At 51.8% G+C, this 12,852-nt stretch overlaps 1 protein-coding gene across 2 annotated transcripts; it reads left to right on the plus strand.

Moving 5' to 3' along the window:
- The first annotated feature begins 4,297 nt into the window (after window positions 1–4,297).
- On the plus strand, window positions 4,298–8,473 carry LOC120661605 (BTB/POZ domain-containing protein At3g22104-like). 2 transcript variants are annotated; one of them, XM_039940495.1, is made up of 3 exons: window positions 4,298–4,704; window positions 6,277–7,410; window positions 7,711–8,473. In XM_039940495.1, exons 1-3 carry the CDS (start codon window positions 4,645–4,647, stop codon window positions 8,185–8,187), a joined length of 1,671 nt encoding a protein of 556 aa, XP_039796429.1. In that variant the 5' UTR covers window positions 4,298–4,644; the 3' UTR covers window positions 8,188–8,473. The 2 variants fall into 2 exon arrangements, with proteins under 2 accessions (XP_039796429.1, XP_039796430.1); XM_039940496.1 differs by lacking the exon at window positions 4,298–4,704 and adding an exon at window positions 4,716–6,178.
- The last annotated feature ends 4,379 nt before the right edge of the window (window positions 8,474–12,852 follow it).

The raw sequence follows: 12,852 nt of genomic DNA on the forward strand, positions 1-12,852 counted from the left end.
TATATGGCCTCCCTTGGACGGTAGCGTTATCTGGAATCTCTCTGGTCTCTGGAGATCGACTGGAGTGAGTGGTGTGGTCTGCTCTAGCAAGTCACAACTTTGGTTAGGGCATCTCCAACGCGAGTAATTATGCCGTCGGTTTACGGTTTATTGTACTTACCGATGTGGTTTAGCCGAGCGAGCCGTTTTGCCGTCGCCTCCTCCCACAACGGCAAAAGCGCGTGCTCCGAGATCGAGTAGACACCCACGCTCGCGTTGGGGAACCAAATCGCCGGCGGGATGGATCGGCTACGGCAGCAGCGATTTTGGCGCGCATCGCAGCAAAATCCCCCTCCTTGCGCGCGCTCCCTCCCCGCAGCCGCGTGCGCTCTCCCCAAATCTGTGCCTGCATCGGCCCTCATATTCCAATCCATGCTGCCCATTCGTCCACACTCGCTCAGAAAGGTCGATTGGGCTGCCATGCCGCGGAAGGAGGAAGCTGCTGCACAGGAGAGGAAGAGCACGGCGCGGGAGCGGCAGGCAGCAACGGATGGCCGGAAAGGTGTCCCGGCGGCGCTGGGCCGCAGCGGCGCCTCACCGGCGATGCCCACCTCCGCTGTGCATTATCCAACTCTAATCATGGGCTTGCATTCTTATGGATGCATGTGTACTGTGTCATTCGTATGTATGCAAGTGTAGTATATGCTCCATTGAAATAGTTGTTATTTTTCAAAGTGGTTAAATATTGAGAGTTCAAATGCTTTCTTATTCATTTGGTACATAGCCACACAATGGTCTACACAACAGTATTCATGGTTGATCATGGGCCACATTCCAAACATTAAACAGTCAAATAGACAGTAGCTGTCTGTGGGTTGGAGAAGCTGTCTGTTAAGCTATTTGTGTTACTAATTTCCAAAACTTGCAGACGACAGCCGTCTGTGGGTTGGAGATGCCCTTATGGCCGTGTTTGGTTCCGTCTCTAGTACACGTAGCACAAATTTTGACATTTCTTTGTGTGTAGGCTCTGTTCCGCGGCCTGCTCGGTATTCTCGCAGCACGGTTACTTTGGCATTTCGGAAGCTTCTTCCATATACTCATTGGCTCGCTATTAATTAGTTTAACTTGTTAGTCGCATGCCAAAAAAAAAAAATTGGTGGGCACACTCCAACATCCGATCGACCCCAGCTTTAGCTTGTCCCGATCCTTTCCTTTCCTTCTTAGCACTCCCAAACAACATGGCCCAGCAAATTCGCATCGCCCCTGAACGTTACTAGCACGACGACACTATTTCTGGTCGAGTTAGCTGGAGCTAGCATTGGAATGATGTAGGTAGGCAGTAGATATACTGGTGGTATAGGTATAGCTGACGACGCACCAACGTCTACGCTGCAAAAGTAAAGGTGCTCGATCACCGAAGGGATCGGAGTAGGCGGCACCGGTCCAAAACTCCGAGCGCGACTGATACTGCCACTGTCCTGCTACGCACACTCACCGTACTAGCTAGCTGAGCTACTGCACTAGCGTGATTTCGTACACTCTACGTAGCACAAGGGACCATCAGGCCGGCCCGCCGGTCGTATAGCTAGCTCAACTGCTGCTGACTGCTGTGGTGTGGGCACCGTGCACGTACGCTCGGCCGCCTCAGTCCTTTACTAGCCCACGTCTGGTCTGAATGTCTGCCCCTGCGTGGCTTCGCGCCGTGCGCACGGCTTGCGGCACGGGCGCGCCCCACGTGCGTGTGAGGAGACGGCCGGACAGCACAGGCCACGCGCGGGCGCTATACATCCCGTCTGCCGCGCCGCGAGCAGCAGCTTCGATCTTCATCGGCCGGCGCGCGCGCGGACAAATGCCCGTCACGAACTCGATCTTCTAGATCATCAGGAGATAATCAGCCCAGTGACCACAGAACACCGGTCGCCAACCAACCACCGGCGCCACCAAACTGTTATCGAGCGCGGGCGACATGTCCCGTCTCGCGCGCGTGCATGCGATGGCGTCGCGCGCGGCGCGCCTGTGGTGGAGCACTCCACTGGAACCAAAAAGGGGCCGGGTCCCTGTCCCCGGCTCCATCTCCCTGCACGCAAATTGCAGCAGAGAGGCCATCAGGCGGGGCGAGCAGCCTTTTTCACTCTGTTCGCTGTACTGGTACTGGTGGCTGGTGCTGGAGTGGTGTGAGAGAAAAATATTGTTGACTGCCTGGTGGCTGAAGGCTGGTGCTAGAGCTATGTGAAAAAAAATACTATTGGCTAGCTGGAGGATCCAAATAGCGAACAGAGTGGATGAGTGCGCGGTCGGTGCCTCGATGACCGCCTGTTGCGGTGCAGTGCAGGCAGATGATCGAACAGGTTGCGAGGACCGAAAGCGGGTTTGTCACGGCTAGGCGACGAGCATCTTCCTGAAAACGATCCGATCCCCCCTGCACGCTCTGCGCTCCAACTCCGCTTGTTGATTCACTGCTGCAGACCCCAAGGCGGAGATGATCGGTATCAGTAGTAAAAAAAAGGACGCTTTCAAGGACGAACGTATTTTTTTCTTTGGCGTAGTATCCTTGCCTTTGCATTCTATATAAGCACTGTGACAGAGTAAACGTAAGTAGGCTTAATTTACAGCAGAATTACAGTGTAATAATAGTCAACTGTTGTCCCGAGACCTGACACTTGTGCCTCCTTTATCATTTCCAGGTCGTCTTGTGCGGATCATGCGGCCCACAAACCGGCCAATCTTTCTCTCCTTTACGGCCCAGAAAACAGTGAAACGGCAGCGTCGTCTCGTGCGAGCTGTACGTGCGATCCCTGAGATCAGCAGCAGCTCAACAGCGGCAGCATATCTTATATCTTGGTCCTACGCCAGGGCCGAATCGAATCCATAGTAGGACGACCAACACCGACCCCACGGCACTGAGTGTGGCGAGCTGTGCAGCCACAGGTCCTCTGCTCCTCGTGGATCAGGGGCAAAATGGGCATTACTTTTGGCATCCTTCTAATTTTTTTTATTCGCCAACAAAGTGGCTATTATGTGAAGGGAGAACGACGACGGCTAACGTAACGTGCCTCCATTTTTACCATTCATTCACTTGAACAAGCGAGGCAGAAATGCACCTTTCACTAGTCTCTCTGCCCATGAACGCGAAAAGGCATCTCACGGGCAACTTGCATGTGATGTGCCGTTGCAACTATATATTCCTAAACTGATGTAGAAGAATACTAGTTGTGGAAAATCGTGGTGTCGTGTCGTTCAAATGGGAACTTGACATGTCTTTTCTTTTTGTTTCCTTTTGAATTGTTAGCATGCCGTTTGTGCTGCAGATGAGAAAAAGGTGCCACATTTGGGACCAGATCATTTGGAGCTCAAACTTCCTAGCCATGGGTGAAATCTGGCTTGGCACACCCGGATCTGCATCCGAACATATGGGCAAGTACATTGGTGTCGTCTTAAAGGCGGTCTCATACGATAACACATAATCTTGAGACGACCTACTAGATAACTTCTACAATAACGTGTCTTTTTAGTTACTCTATCTCAAAGTTATACCACTCCCCTTGATTTGTGGATGAAATAAAGAAATATTTTTATTTACATGGTAATAACAACTCGTACAATGGTGGGAAGTAGTCTCATACTCCTAAATTTTAGCCTATGAGAGTTGTTTCGAGAGGCAACCACTTCTTTCTCTCACCTCGCTCTCTTCCACATCACCAAAAATCATATGTGGCATTGCTTGAGATGATCTTCGAGACAGTTGACATGTAGCAATGTACCTGTCCTGGGATTCACTGTATTCATTATTCAATTACCATAATACACACCTCAACGCAAATGGGGTTTTTCTCCAATCTAGCTTTATTAATTTTAAAAAGTTTCCCCTTGGAGCCTATAGGATGACTAATATCAAACAAAACATCGTGTTCCATGAGAAAGAAGTGAAACTAAAAAAAATGCATCCATTCACCCCCTGCATCATCAAGAGACAAAGATAATCTCACATCATCGGAGAATCAGACATCCGAGTGTCACATGGAAATGACCAACTCAGATGCTGTTTTCCTTGCAATCTCAGTCGACACAAAACAATGCACCTCAGCCTCTAGCCAGCTGCCCTCTCTCTCCAGTCGTCTTCCTTCCCCAGCAACCAACCGTCCAACCCGGCCACCTCCGTATAAGAAATCCAAAACCACCTTCTCTCTCCCACCATCTTTTTCTTGCCCATATCTTGCACCAGAAAAGGACTCCCACAGCAGCGTAGCACCCAAGTGGCCAAGCCCATGTATGATACGTGCAAAGGGGGGGAGGAAAAAAAAATCAGGAACCAGCCAGTCCAGCCTTTACATATTCCCCAAAGCTCCCCTGCAAAAACTCCACTCGCAGCAGCAGCACGGCAGAGACCAGAGAGAGGGTGTCAGGGCGCGAGCAGCTCAGGGTCCACCAACTTCGCCTGGCCCCTCGGAGCCAGCCAGCCAGCCATTGACTGCTCTGAGCAGGTGCGCTTGGGCGTCTAGCAGTTTGGCGGCTTGGGCTTTCTGCGTGGGTGCCGCATCGTCCCCCACCCCCACCTTTGCATCCTTCCATCCCCATCATCGCAGCCTTTTTCCCTCCATCGCCGCCATGTTGCTTTAAAGCTCAAAGCTCGTGGGATTGGGGTCGAAGCCGTCTTTCGCCGGAAAGATGAGCCGTGTCGTCCTTGAGGTAGATGTGAACGGCGAGGAGCTCTTCGTTGTTGACAAGGTACGGCCCCCCTTTCCTCTCCATCCTCCTCCCCTTGCTTCCTCATCTCCTCCATGGATCGCAAGATCCCTTCTTGCTCTGCTTCGCTGTAGTAATGTTCCTCCATGGACGGTGATTGAATGATGATGTCGACGTTTTTGTTGCCGTATTCTTTCTTTCCTAGATTGGCAGCTTGCTGTCTACAGCCTAGCGACCCTCCCCTCTCTTTTGTGTGCCCACTGTTGCCTAGCCGCTTGTTTCTAGCGGACGCCCAGTTCTTGGGGATGAGTGAAGCTGGCCGCATCCTGCTGGCGCCGAGCCTGTTTCGATTCCACCTCTTTGTAGCTTCCTCTGTCTGAAAATCGTTTCAGATAGTCCCCAGATTTTTTTGGCGTCACCTCGCCATCCTCTTCCCCAATTCGGCCTCTTCCACCCCCTTCCTTCCAGGGCTCCGGCAGTTTTCCCCTTGATCTCTACCACGCCGCAGGCCTTCGGGACGTGTGCGGCGTGTCACATCCCGGTGGTTCCATCTTCCATGCCCGCCTCCGACTGCTAGTTCCCGATCCTTGCCCCTGCATGGCCTGAAAATCCTTGCCTTGTCTGTCGCTTCGTCGCCGCTTCTCGCTGTAATTTTGCTGCTGGCTGTAGCCTGACTTCCGTGGGGCTGCAAAGCCGTATGGTAGATGGCTTGTTTGTCACACGCCAATGGAGGTCTTGTTTAGTTGTTTCAAAATTCCAAAACTTTACAAAATTTTGTCACATCGAATTTTTGAATGCATGCATATGTAGCTAAATAAAATAACTAATTACATAATTTATCTGTAATTTACGAGACGAATCTTTTGAGCATAGTTAACCCATGATTGGAGATTAATTACTAAATACAAACAAAATGCTACAGTACTTTACACTCAAAAGTTTACATCTAAACACCACCGGAGTCTCCTTGATTCCACTCATTATCCTCACCTGCAACTCTGCTCCCACATCATTTCTGTCTATGTATCACTCGGATTAACCCTGCAACTTTTTCCCTCTGCCTGGCTGCGCGTCTGAAATTTTACCGCTTCAGAGGAGCCGAGCAGGCGAGCACGTTAACAACATTCCATTTAAGCGCAGTTCCAGAGTGCCCAACTGCAGAGCACAGTGAAGCTGCGTCCGTTTCCCCATCACTGTCATCAATGAGGTCGCCCCTCGCCATGCCTGCCTGGTCCTTGCCTCTCTTATTAATAGCGTAACTGTACGCGCATATCCCGCACCTGCTAATGTGCTTCGTCGTCCTCCTCCCTCCCGCCTCATTCCTCCACTGCTGGCGTTAATGGGCTAACAGCTACAGCTCATCTTCTTCGCCCTTTTCTATGCGAGGTTTAATGCCCGTTTGGTGGCGACTGCTAGCTTCTCCACCCCTTGAAAAAGCTTTTACATTCTTCCCCGCAAAGAGAAAGACCTGATCTTTCTTTCCGTCCGGTGCCGGTGTTGATTTGGATTCTTGCAAGTGGGTGGAGCTTCGCATTCCTGCGGCTGTGCGATTCTTTAATGTGCTGACGTTTCTTGTTCTCAATCGCTGTTCGCGTTCCTGGATATAAATTGCAGGATATCCTTGCGCGGTTCTGCGGTAGGATCAGGAGGTTGGTGGTCGCCGGCGCAGCGTCCGCGAAGCGGCCTCGGAGGGTAGCGCTGCACGGCTTCCCCGGTGGCGCCGAGGCGTTCGAGCTCGTCGCGAGGTTGTGTTACGCCGACGGCGGCTGCGGCGGCGCGGTGACCGCGGCCAACGCTTGCGTGCTCCGCTGCGCGGCGGAGTTCTTGGATATGGCGGCGGACGCGCCCGAGGCGGCGTCGACGGCCGCGCCGAGCCTGGTGAGGATGACGGAGAAGGCGCTCGAGGAGATGCCGCACTGGCCGTGGCACGCCGTCGTGGACGCCGTGAAGCAGTGCCAGCGCCTGCTCCCGCTCGCCGACACCACCGGCGCGTTCGACGCGGCCGTGGCCGCGCTGGTGTCCCACATGACGGTGCCCCCGCCTGCCGGGGACGCCACGCCGACGAGCTCCTCGCCGGAGAGCTCGGCGTTCCGGTTCTCGTGCGACACCAAGAGCAGCAGCCTCAGCCTGCGGGGGTCCTGCATCAGCCGCACCTGGTGGTTCGAGGACCTCGTGTCGCTCCGCCCCGGCACGGTGGAGCGCGTCGCCGCGGCGCTCGTGGCCAGGGGCACCGACCACCGCATCGTCGCCCGGTTCCTCTTCTACTACCTCAAGTGCCGCATCGCCGGCGCGAGCGCCGAGGACAAGAAGGCGATGCTGGAGGCGTCGGTCACCGTCATGTCCGGCCTCGACCGGAGCGCGGTCTCCAGCAAGGGCCTCTTCGGCATCCTCCGGATCGCCGCGCCGCTCAAGCTGACCGACGCGTGCCAGCAACGGCTCGTCGCCATGATCGGCCGCAAGCTGGACCACGCCACGCTAGACAACCTCCTCGTCCCGGCGCCGGCGGGTACGGGCAGCCTGTACGACGTGAACCTGGTGCTCAGGTTCTTGGAGGCCTTCCTCCGCGGCGGCGCCCCCGACGAGCTGGCGAGGCTGAAGGTGGGCAGGCTCGTCGACCTCTACCTGGCCGAGGTCGCCCCGGACCCGTCCCTGCGCCCGGCCAAGTTCCTCGAGTTCGCCACCGCGCTGCCAGCTCCGGCGAGGGACTGCCACGACGCGCTGTATCGCGCCATCGACGTCTATTTCCAGGTATGGTACTACTGGAGTACATTCCCTTCCGACAACGTCCTAATTTGGACAGCATTTCGCATTACTCCGCATTAACTGCCTTTAGAGAACAATTACATCGCATTAATGGCGAGCATGTCAGTGCCCCCTCTGAATCCTATGAATTCAATGCAGTTAAAAATTCGGGCCTTTTAAACTTCTGAATGTTCCCTGAACCAATTGGCTGGTCAGGAAAAATGAAAACTTTACTGCCACTCTGTTCGCCAATTGACGTTTTAATCCGGAGCTCAATTAAATGCTAATTGCTGTTCATGGTGGCAGGTCCACGGTCGCCTGACGGAGGAGGAGAAGATGAAGATCTGCAGGGGCCTGAGCTACGAGAAGCTGTCGCCGGAGTGCTGCAAGCACCTGGCGAGGAACGGCGCGTTCCCGACGAGGGCGGCGGTGCAGGCGCTGGCGTCGCAGCACACGGTGCTCAAGAGCCTCGTCCTGCGCGACCCGGCCGAGCTGAAGCCGGTGGCGCCGTCCCCTCCCCCGTCCACCGGGAAGCGCCGCGAGACCTGCTACGATGACGGCGGCCGCGGTGGCGGCGAGAACGACGGGCAGGTGATCCTGTACGCGGGGCGGCTGGACCTGACGCTGGAGAACCAGAACCTGCGGTCCCTCCTGGACGGGATGCACTGGCGCGTGATGGAGCTGGAGAAGGTGTGCAGCCGGATGAAGACGCAGATGACCAAGATGAAGGCCAGGAGGGCAGGCAGCCGCACCGCCAGGTCGCTCCCCAGGATGTGTTCTTGATCCACCCCACTCTGCTGCCATCTGGGGTGATCATGCATAACACACTGTGCCATAGTGATGTACATAGTGCTAGAATCAATCAAGTGCAGGTCTTAGCATATCTGCATGTTGTCTTGCTTCTATTCTATTTTTTGGCTTCATTTTTGCCATGTTTCCTCTGTGTATGATGTGCTATCAGCTCTTGGTGATTGGAAAGAAGAGCCGGTTTGAGTGGTCCTTCAGTGAATCTGATCTGAAGAATGTGTGGCATGCCTGAAGAATCTGACAATGCTATAGCTTGTGTACAGAATAATTGCTTGAACCTTTGCTTCAGAAACAGATAATATAATTTACCAAGAAGCCCAAGTACAGCACTTGTATGCTGATTATGCAGTGGTCTACGAGACTATGACCTTGTGCTCCATGATTCTCTCACTTTCTTTAGGCCTATCTCATAGAAGACTAGGAACCATCAAAAGGATTAAAAAAAAAGTTAGGAGCCACGTCCTTGTTAACCTACTGGTTAACCCCACAAGCTCGCAGACTTCCAGTGTAAAGAGCACGGTAAAGGCAGGCAAGGAACATGACATCATGGCAGGTAAGGCCTCAGGGGGAACAGTTGACCTGTATACTGTAAATTAACCCCAACACAATAATTACATAGTGACAGTGCTTAGAAAGCAAAAGGCAGCTCTGACAGCCGGATGCGCAAGGCTTAGTGGCCATGGAAAGATCATGGGCATTCGAGTCCCTTTCCAGGCAGGGGTGTCTTTTTGGATGCTCTTTGAGAGGGTAAAACAAGGGTTAAAAGGAGGAGTGTTCAGTGTCCAACCTTAAACAATGTTACCCCCCCCCCCCCCCCCCCCCCCCCCCCACATGTGGTGATGTGGTCGCGCTTCCGATTTGGCTTCATGATGCGATGGATGATGGTGCCGATCTTTACCGTAGGCAGTCCACGTTTGTTAGATTCCAGGCATACTTTGTTCTCTGGGTGGATGCCTGACAGAACTTTTCATTTCCTTTTTGTTACTATCTAGTAGTAGTATATTAAAAACTGGATCCACTATGCTACTTGAGCTTGGTTTTAAGCCCAGGACGTGTGATTAGCACCCCCAGAATCAAGATGCCTCAATGCCAAACGTGTCAAGGAAGAGGAAATGTGTTCCTAGCTAAAACTTTTTTTAAAATAAATTCCTAGCTACGACTTTGGCCAAAGCAATTCAAGATCATTGGTGTTTTGCTTCACAGCACTCCCAGCTGTTCCTGAAAATTCCAAACAGGTCGCAAAGCTGGATTGGAAATGCGAGCCTGCTTGTAAGTTGTAACTTTTCATGACAAAGTGGGAGACATGCAATACTCTACTTGCTTTACACATGGTGTTTTTGTTTTGTTCATGTAACGAACATGGCACCATTTATGCCATTTCGAGTGATTTTGGTGATCGTATGACAACGCAATCAATGAGACTAATGGTTTTGTTAAGAGAACATTTCTAGATCTCAGGGATGAAGTAAAAAGGTCATGCAAAGCATAACACGAAGAAAGAACTCAAAGAAACGTTGAATTGGACGAGTTCTAGTGAAATCAGTAGCACCGGAAGAACCGATACCTAATCATTGGTGCATCCGATGGTTGTCGGAAGATCCGACGCCCTGTCTTTGGCACAAGTCTGTGCGCCTCTGGAGATCAAGTATAGAAAGAAGTGAAGCACCGGATGAACCGACGGTGTCATGAGAGGCATCGGTGCATTCAATGTACTATATTCTAGAGACGATGTCAAGCGCGCAGGAGCCAAGTCTTCAGCACCGGTTGAACCGGTGATGCATCGGAGCATAGCACCGGTGTAATGACGTCAGCAGGAGAGAAAAAGGCCAACGGCTAGTTGAGTGCTGTGAGTGACCGGTTTAACCGACACACAGTCATCGGTTAAACCGGTGGTGTCGCAGACAGTGCGTCAGAAGCTCAACGGCTACTTCAGGTCTGAGAGTGACCAGATGAACCGACGCCGCCCCATACAGAGGCATCGGTTCAACCGATGGTATGCTGTTTTTCTGCTGACAGTTGGAGCAACGGCTACAAGACTTGGTGGCCTATATATACGTCTCACCCCAGCCATTTGAAGTTTGCTGGAGTTGCTGAACATCCCACACACACCCAAGAACATCTCCAAGCCATCCAAGAGCATAAAGATCAAATCTTTAGTTCTTAGCACAAGCTTTGTGAGTGTTAGTGCAAGGTTAGCTATTGAGTGAGTGATCAAACAAGGTTTAGATCCTTGTGCGGTGGTTCTAGAGTGAACCATCCTTGTATCTTGGTGCGCCGGCCATCCTTTGAGCTTTGGTGGCTCGCCGTCAAGTCAACGACACTCCGGCATGGTGTGGAGCGGCGTTGACGACATTGTGCGGGGGACGGAGACCCCTCCTTCGTGGGCAATCTCCCTTAGTGAAGATCGGGATCAAGGTGACCGTGATTGTGTTCACGGAAGAGACTTATTGCCGGGAAGCGATACTCTTCGTGAGTGCTTCAACAACGTGGACGTAGGGGCGCCTTTGTGGCAATCCGAACCATGGGATAAATCCTCGTGTCGAGAGTTCGCTTCCTCTCATTTCTCTATTTAAGCTTCCGCATTTCATATTGCAACTTGTGTGCCTTTACTTTTTTAGTGTAGTATCTTGCTAGAATTGGCTATATGTTGTAAAAATTTTTTTGGGATGATGGTTTCACATTTAAGTGAACCGTAGTTGCACATCTAGTTAACTTGTTTTAGTTTAAGTTTTGTGCAAACTAATTAGAGCTATAGGTTAAGATTTTAATAGTGACTAATTCACTCCCTCCCCCTCTTAGGCTAGAGCACCCGATCACTTTCAGTTCAAACCTCCAAAAAGAAAAAAGCAGGAACAGTACTCCTGCTGACCGGTTACTCAACACACAAAAAGAAAAGTTGGATGTGCAGATTGGCAGGGCGATCAGCAGCAGAGATGCTCGTCACCTAGCCGTGACAAACGGCCCCCTTTTCCGATCAATCTTACACAGGTCATCAGGCAGGCAGGGAGCTAGGCACACTCGATCATGGTCAAAAAGGCTGCTGGCTGGTCTCGTGTCCACAATCTCAGGCACGTCTCAGCACCCTATCCTTTTTTCCGCCCAGAGGCCACGTACCCACGTCGGCCTACGGAACGGTCCCTCCGTGCACCGCATGCGGAACACGGCGGTCAAGCGGCGAATATATTCGCTGCTCCTCTGGTCTCCCCCCGTCTCCGGCGTGGCGATGGGTGGGTGGGCACGCACGCGGCCGGTTGGGACGAGACCTGAATGGGGAGACTGGAGATGTTCCAGCTCGACCCAAGTCCGGGGCCCCGCAGGGTAGCATTTATTAGTTCCTCGTCGTCGACGGTGTTGGTGCAGAACTAGGGCCAACACATAAAAACACATGAACACACATCGAGCGACGGCACGATGCAGCGTCGATACTCAGACCGGTCAGACCGGTCGGGTATACCGGTCAGACCGGTTGTCGCCGGGCAGGCCGGCGGCGAGACCAACAAACGTCGCCCGGGAAGGACCCGTCAGGGCAGACGCACGCAGGGTTGTTCTAGGGTCGGCAGGCTACCTAGAACGCCCTCAATCGACGTAGAGATGAAGGAGGAACAACAGATAGTAGATGGGAAAAAGCTAGGGCAAAAAGAAAGTAAAAAGATAAAAATTGTATTGATTTGATCGATTGGATTCCCTAATCGGCTGTGACCCTTTATATTTACAGGGTGGGATGAACTTATCCCGCAAGAAATCATATTACAAGATCTAAATCTATTAAAATTTCTAGTTGTACTCGGATTCCACTTGGACCGGTCAGACCGATCGGCTACTGCCGGACCGACTACAGCGTCTGACCGGTCAGACCGCTAGGGTATACCGGTCAGACCGGTCTGTATTGTCTAATGCTAATTTTGGTCGTCAACATATGCCCCCTGTTTTTTTAGCAAAACTTGCGTGCCAAAGAACGCTCTTCTGGACCAAAATTGTCTAAGGGCAATGAATACATCGGCCATTTTTTGTGCTAAGGACGATAATAATTTATCGGTCATATCTTGCTTCTTCTTCAAGCTGACAACGAAATAACTTGCTTGGGCCTCCATATCGGCTTCATGGTCGCCGATTTTGCTGGTACAACCTCCGCTTGCTGTTCCATGGACTCTTTCATGCGCATCATTTGCAACCTCCTCTTTTGAGTGTGAGACAAATCTGAGGGACACCACCTCGACTGTAGATATTTTGAATCTTGTTTTATGTTCTTCTCACACTCCTTGCTGCAATCAGTGTCCCTTTTGACCAGATTATAGCTAATCGGTCTTTGCGAAGCAAAACTTAGATATATAGGATGATAATGAATATAATATGACTGCATGTGCATCTTACTATAATCCAAAGGCATATAACAAGGATACCAACAATACCAAAGAGCAATCGGCCCATTAAATAAATTACATTGGCTCAAACTCAATTGCACTTGAGACGATGATGGCTTTGTATCCTTAATCTTATCTGGCCGCCCCTTCTGCTTTTGGACGACTCCTTTCTTCTCATATTTGGCTAAGAGTTCTTTAAAACTCGACCTTTCTATTTCCTTATTGTTTCTAGATTTTTTTCCAGAACTCCCAGAGTGACCGGTCAGACCGGTTTCCTGAC

Source organism: Panicum virgatum, chromosome 2N (genome assembly GCF_016808335.1).
Source record: "Panicum virgatum strain AP13 chromosome 2N, P.virgatum_v5, whole genome shotgun sequence".
NCBI classification, from domain to species: domain Eukaryota; kingdom Viridiplantae; phylum Streptophyta; class Magnoliopsida; order Poales; family Poaceae; genus Panicum; species Panicum virgatum.